This window comes from Bombus vancouverensis, unplaced genomic scaffold (genome assembly GCF_051014615.1).
Source record: "Bombus vancouverensis nearcticus unplaced genomic scaffold, iyBomVanc1_principal scaffold0061, whole genome shotgun sequence".
Classification (NCBI taxonomy): domain Eukaryota; kingdom Metazoa; phylum Arthropoda; class Insecta; order Hymenoptera; family Apidae; genus Bombus; species Bombus vancouverensis.
This window is the reverse complement of record NW_027468952.1, coordinates 208,335-215,495: the sequence shown is the minus strand read 5'-3', so window position 1 is coordinate 215,495 and position 7,161 is coordinate 208,335. Positions and strand designations below refer to the sequence as shown.

The following is a 7,161-nucleotide window of genomic DNA, read 5'->3' as shown; positions in this document are numbered from 1 at the left end:
TTCCTCCCACTGCGATGATCGCACTACATTTTTCCACGTCTCTATTCTATTCTCTGGATGACCTGAATTCTCGAGCAGTCGAGTGACGATTGATCTGTACAATTGATCGATTTCTGTTTACTACAGCCATGCAGGAAATTTCGCCTTGGAAAACGATGTTGTGAGTTTGAATGCTTGGACCACGTAGAAAACATTACCGGAACCGGTGAAATTTATGTCCTTGAGGATAAGATATCCTCCAGCTCCTCGACTCACCAACAAACGCTACTCTGGGCGATGAGCTCAATGGTGCTGTTGCGGCTATTCTAATTTTTCAACAAGGATCCAGATGGCGCCGTTGACGAAATTCAATCATTATAAACGTCAACGATCAACATCAGCCATCAGGCAATTTCATATTTGTGACTTATTTCTTCTGTGTTATTTCTTCTAATTTTATTGTTAGTTCTTCAATTTGTATTCCAAAAGATTGAACTCTTTTTACGTGCGTGTGTGTTTTTCTTTTTTTTGTAACTCGTCGAGTTGCAATTCTAATTTTCGCACTTCCTCCTTCATGTCCTCTATGTGCTTCTCGAACTCTTGTGTCGTCCTGTCTTTGTCGGAACATTCTACTTGAAGATCAGCGAGTTGATGCTCGGGATCGTAATTCAATTTTTGGTCGTTAGCAGTAATAAGCTCACGTAACTTCACTTTTGAACTTGATCTTGTTTGGTCTTGATTGTGTTTTCGTGGTGCTTGTGGTGTTCTAAAAGTAATCGTCACGTTGCTTGCATTTTTAGTGCACATTGATACACTGCACTCTGCAGTTCTGTCTGTACATTTTCTTCTTTTCCCTTACTCCTCTTTCTCTTTCTAATGAATTCTTTTTATTCCGTAAAATAGTTTTTGTATATTCAATTTTGTTAAGTGCAATCCTTATTTCTGATAACTTACTTTTATTAGATAATTCTTGTGAAACTTCTACTACATCTTCCATATCATTTTGAGTGCGGCTTCTACCTTCAGTAAATTTAATATCTTGAACCGTATCATTAATTTCAATAGCTCTTTCGGTATCAAGTAAATCGCACTTATTATTTAATATACCTTTTGAATTGACTTCTGTCTCTGTATCTTCTTCGAGTTTTCTTCGTTCTTCTAATCCACCCTTCTCATTTTCTAGGATCTTCCTTGTTGTTACGCCGCCTAAAACATCTGCACGCCAGCCCGCGCCAGCTCGCGCCACCGGACAACAACCGGCCTGCGTAACGTCACTTCGACCCTCAATAAACCTAAGGACCCACCATAACTTTCACTTCCCTGTATTGTTTCGCCATGTGTCTTCAATCCGTTTGTCTTGAAGAATTTCTAAAGCTTAAAAATATTCTCGAAACACAGTCGGTTTTTAGAGAGGTCCTTGGGTTTATTAGGCGTACGTAAAACACGGAGAAAGCGGGTATGCACCCATTAGGAAAATCCGAATAGCCCTCTAATAAAACAAGCTATGTTTTCCTCACGCACACAGTCATCTATCCACCACGATGGTAAGAGACTTCCTACTCATCCCTTCGAGCAGTAGTGCAGGTCATGACCAATCGACACCGCGGTTCGTTACCCTCACTTTTCCTAACGAAAGTGGGAACAACGAATCCGCGTTCTTTAAGCACAGTGGCACACCCACACCGAACTTTTCTTCTGTATTAGAAAAAGAGCGACAGTCAGTCTAAAAACTAACGCCTAACGCGGCAGTCTACACATAGCGCGAGAGTCGCATACTTCACGAAAATCTTTTGTCGGTTCTCGGTGTTGTCGAACATACATCTTCTCTCCTAAATATATTATAGTGCTAAGTCCATTAATACATTAATTTCCATTATAAGAGCCCTGCTCTAGCGTACATATCTATCACATCTTCGTGCGACAAGTTGTTAACTATTTATTTCTCTACGTCAGTGTAATCTAAGTGTTGGAAATATATAATTTATAATTCAGTGAATCACAGTGTTATACAAACTCAATCACCCCTATTATCTCAACGGAAATCAGGGGATCGATCAATTCGTGGTGTCGATTGTTATAATCGTAACGGGTATTTACGACCCCCGTTGACGTCTCCTCCCCGCAATTGGTCGGAATTTACACTTGTATCTTCATCTTTTTTAACTTCGACTTTATCCGATCTCCTAGGTCTGCCTCTATGTTTCGCTTCATCAGTTGCTATTACACCCGTTACTGCATTATCATTTTCTACAGATTTATACCTATCGCTATCACTAGCTGCGTTCGTTAAAAGAACTTCCCTTCGTTGACGAGTATCAGTTGTTTCGTTTTCACTATCTGAAATTGATTTTTGTTTAACACCTCTTTTTTCTTCTTTGGCAAATTTATTTTCTACATTTTCCGATGCCTTTTGTTTATTAATTATTTCAGACTTGTCTTCGATTAATTTCGTTTTTAAAGCGCTTCGCAAAATTTTATTTGTGTTTGATTGTCTGGTTTGATTATAAACAATTTCTTCAAATTTTGGCGAAGTAGCAGGCTTTGCAGCAACATTATAACGACTGCTCCGTTTACTACTATCTAACATAGATGGAGATGGATTCTTGTCATCTTTATTCTCTAAGGACTTCTCTTGTGTATTAGCATCTAAATTTCTCGACATAAATTTCTCGACGAAAATCGTGTCAAGATCAATTTCGAAGCTATAAAATCGTCTTAAAAAAACGCTGTGATAAAAAATTTTTTGACACCTTGTACAAAGGTGTATATCAACGTAAGTGTACCTGTATGTCTATATTCGAGATTATTTATCTATTCAAGATAGCAAAGTAAAAATACTATATAGAGGATTTAATTAATGTGTGGATCAACGTATGTATCACTATATGTAACAATAATATTGACTGTATATGTACGTGTGTAATAAAAGATTTCCGGTTTACAATGTTTACGATACTGATATAAAAATACCATATAGAGGATTTAATTAACGTGTATATCTACGTATATATCATTATATGTAACAGTAACATTATGTGCATATGCGTATAATATTGGTTAAATGTTAAATGTTAATATTGGTTAAATGCGTTAAAGTGAAATGTTATTTACCTATTCAAGATAGCAAAGTAAACATACCATATAGAGGATTTACTACTGTTAACACTCGGTATTCTCGTATTAAAAGTATTTAACCAAATAATTTGGGAATCCAGCGGACGAGCTTGTATTTAATATGATTATATTTAATATAACAACTTTACTCAATATACGCGTAGGATTTTAAATGTCATGAGGGTTGCAGCGGACTCAATTTTAATGTACCTCGATATCTTAGCTTCTTATAATATCCTAATAAAATGTTATTTATCGATTACAATTGTCCTGTCGTATTTTATAGTGTTTGCTTTATAAATGTGAACTTTATTCAAAAAGAGTTCATCGATGATTATCCATTACAGGTTGTTAATAAACCTGAATTATGCACAAAGGAATTGCCGTTAATAACTTAAGATTCTCTGCCCGTCGTACAGGGTACATATAGTAATTATTCTCGACGATCGTAACGTTTAAGTCCAATTCGAGCTTATAGTCCCATGCGAGTTAAACAACGACAATAGTTTGAATTTCTATTTGTTCGTTTGTCGTCTGTTTATACCCGGAGCACCTGCTGTAAACCAATACAAAATTTATTAGATCTATAAATAACACATATAAAACTTATTAATTTATAATTAATATAAAATAGGAGAGCACGAAACTTCCTATTTTATGGATATGTTAAATCTTTGTAAAAAATACCATATCATTAGTATCATTTTAATCGTTCTAAAGGATTTAGCCGCATAAAGCTGTGACCCCTGGAAGAATCGATGTTCACGCGTGACAAATTGAAATTGTGCGAAGGTTCCGGTACGAACATCACAAGCGTCGATACCAGGGGCACAGGCACATGTTCTGGGTTCATTATATATTTATAAAGGGCTGACGATTCAGTGGATGGTCCGGGTAAATTTAAATTGTAAATGAACGCATTGCTGGTTTCAAGTAAAAGCCTGGATAAGAGCGGATATGGTATGAGAGTCTGTCGTGGAAAGGGGAACAGGCCGTTTTTATTTGTAAAGTTTGAATCTCCTCGATATTGAAGATGTTGAAGCTGCAATGATGTATTTCATTTTAATCCATTCGAGACCGAGATTTAATTGTAAAACGATACCTAGGTGTCGGTACGATCTGAATGTTTAGTTGGAATGATTCTGTGTTTTACTCTCTCCAGGGTATCCTTTTCATACTTTGATTTTAAATCGATGACAATCTTAAATAGTATGCCTCATATTTTTAAAATATAAAATTATATACTATGTTATTCTATAATGTATTATGTACAGTTATATATATATATATTATATTATTTATTATATATATATATATTATATTATTTATTATATATATATATATTATATTATTATATATATGTATAATAATTTTATATTGAAAAAAATATGAAATTAACATGATATATACATTACTACATAAGTTATATATAAAATATGTATATTATACCCTTGCCTACTGACTGATATGAATTTCTTTCGGTCTCGAATGCGTTGAAAGAGAGCGCAAAGAAGTCGAAATTACTTATTGTAATTAGTAAAACGACCTCTTTAAGTCTTTCATCGAGACAGACAATCTACAGGTATTAATCGACCAATTTCTCCAAGCTGATAACTTCGAATTGATGTTTATATATAAGAAGTGTTATGTGTTAATCTGTCTAAATGTTTAAAAGGTGTTATAAATTAAATGTTGTTAAACGATACGTAATTGCCTTTTGATCGTAAATTTTACTATCAAGGGGTCTTTTATGTATGCGTAATCATTGTGAATTATAACAATTTATGTGATCGATATTAAAGGTGTTTAAAAGCATATTATTATTATATATTATTATTCTATATTATTATTCTCCTATATTATTATCCTATATTATTATAGCATTCCTATATTATTATAATATCCATATAATTACATGTTGATACACAAGATATACAGATTATTATTTATAACGTTTTGGTCTTCTTAATTGAGTCATTCATTTAGTACAAATGATAAGAAATTAGTAATAATTCACAAAAAAAGGATATTGTAGTAGAAATATTATAAAAAAACATTTTCTGTTTTAGTGTAGAGTTACTCCTTCTTACAGACAGTGTCGTACAAATCTGTACGTCTCTGAGAAAATGTAGGAATCTGAGCCCTTACTTCCTCAACAACTTTTAGATCTGTTAGAAAAAAGAAACATACGAAGTAATAAGTAATGCTTACTAATAAATTCAACAAATACAGAGGAAGATGGCTAAATCGATAAATTAACGAGACTAAAAATTAATTACATCATGGGTCTCTCGCTTTTAATTTTAAGCTGTAAATTACCGATATCGGTGACTGCCATATTCTCTTGAGTTTCCAAATCGTAAAGAATCTTTCCCCAGGGATTGGTCAACTGTGTATGCCCCCATGCGACGTAACTTGCTGAAGGAACACGAGCCGGTGATATGCAGGCAACTTATAATTGATTATCATTCGCTCTGAAACGCTGAAGTAATGACCAGTGCAGTGGTCCAGTGGTCATATTGAATGCCGCTGGATATATCAGCATTTGGCAACCTAACCCAGAGAAGCAGGAAATATGAAGCCACCGAATACCAATTAACTTCGTAGTTGCACGGTTCACATTCCATCATTTCTGAATATGCGAGGACAGTCCTCTTATTGTGCTTTTAATTCTTTTATTTGTTTCATTTTCAGCAAATATACTGGTTTTTTAAATTAAGCTTCTTTTTATACAGAGTTACAGATTATATTAATTTTATATAGAATATAGTTAAGAAAGATATTTAATTTTTTGCTAGTTAAGTATTGATCGATTAAGTTACTGTACCTTTGTTCCGAGAAATGCGTGCCATTTCCTCGAATCTAATATCATAGCAAATGCCAATACCTATTTTGCAGCCCTTCACATCGAACGTCGTTAGGGAGTTACCAGGACTGAGTGAATCACTCTCTCGAAAAGTAATCTTATTAGGAATGTCGATGTCGAATAGATGTACCTAATAACATAAAAATGTGGTCGCTAATTCTATTGCTGCAACTTTTGTAATTTAATATCAAAGTTACCAACTCCTAAACTTTAATTATTTTTTATTTAATAACTGACAGCGTTTTTATCACTTTCTTTTATTAAAGAATCTTATCATTTAATAATGTTTAAAAAGGAGAAAAAATAAGTATAATAATATTTTAAGTATGTGAAAAATTTATACAACAACAAACACATTACAACAAAAATGGGCGTTTCCCGTATCATAACGTATTTTATAAACCGTAAATTATAGAATTGGTTATAGTATACGTATGTACATATGTATATTCCTAAATTATTCCTAGATAGAGTCACTTTCTTCACCCCAATATTTTCAAATTCAAAGCCATAAAGGAATATATTACTTACCTTTCGGTAACGGTGCGTTGCTATCAAAGTTCCATCGGGACCCCAAATAGTACAGGTATTGTACAATTTATCGCCCTCTATTTCAGGCATCGTACCACCAACTACATAGATGTTTTCTTTAGCTGCGTTCGATGAAGCAACGCTCGTTTCATCATCAGGAATACTCTCGGCGTATTTTGGAAAGTACTCTGCATTGCAATATTTCAATTAATGAAAAATAACTGTCTTTTGTTCCAACCATAAATTAAATTGAAATGTTTGTCAGTTTTTTATTTTTTAAATTATTAAAATAACTAAGTTTTATATTTCGACTTAATTAAATATGCAATTACTTAGCTAATAGTATATATAATAAATTGTTTCTACAGGTTCAAAATGAAAAATGAATATTTAGAAATATTTAATTACGACAATGCTATTTGTGTTAGCATCAGTGGCTTGTTACTCAACGACTTTGCTAGTACTTTTTGAAACATAAAGTTAGTTTTCAATTAACACTTATACTAGAGGCGGAATTATAAATGCAAAATAATTGATAATACTAATTTATAAGTACCTAATTATTAGTATCTTAAAAAATATATTTATACAAAAATCACGATAATCATGAAAATGGGGAAATCCTATATTCTCGAATCAATTCACAATTTATTTTGTATATTAATTAGATT

At 33.1% G+C, this 7,161-nt stretch overlaps 1 protein-coding gene across 2 annotated transcripts; it reads right to left on the bottom strand.

Moving 5' to 3' along the window:
* Positions 1-3,381: 3,381 nt before the first annotated feature.
* On the bottom strand, positions 3,382-6,954 carry LOC143304881 (omega-amidase NIT2-like). Of its 2 annotated transcripts, none has more exons than XM_076627362.1 (4): positions 6,491-6,954; positions 5,921-6,089; positions 5,413-5,646; positions 3,382-3,649 (listed from the first exon to the last, which is right to left on the bottom strand). In XM_076627362.1, exons 1-3 carry the CDS (start codon positions 6,578-6,580, stop codon positions 5,546-5,548), a joined length of 360 nt encoding a protein of 119 aa, XP_076483477.1. In that variant the 5' UTR covers positions 6,581-6,954; the 3' UTR covers positions 3,382-3,649; positions 5,413-5,545. The 2 variants fall into 2 exon arrangements, with proteins under 2 accessions (XP_076483477.1, XP_076483478.1); XM_076627363.1 differs by lacking the exon at positions 3,382-3,649 and adding an exon at positions 5,066-5,261 and having other exon boundaries at positions 6,491-6,953.
* Positions 6,955-7,161: the final 207 nt, after the last annotated feature.

Excerpts from the sequence above, each read along its gene's own strand:
- LOC143304881 (XM_076627362.1), bottom strand. The coding sequence starts at position 6,580 with ATGCCTGAAATAGAGGGCGATAAATTGTACAATACCTGTACTATTTGG. Across the intron at positions 6,090-6,490 it reads CAACGCACCGTTACCGAAAG|GTACATCTATTCGACATCGA; the intron begins GTAAGTAATATA and ends TTATGTTATTAG. Across the intron at positions 5,647-5,920 it reads ACGCATTTCTCGGAACAAAG|GTTGCCAAATGCTGATATAT; the intron begins GTACAGTAACTT and ends TCTCTGGGTTAG.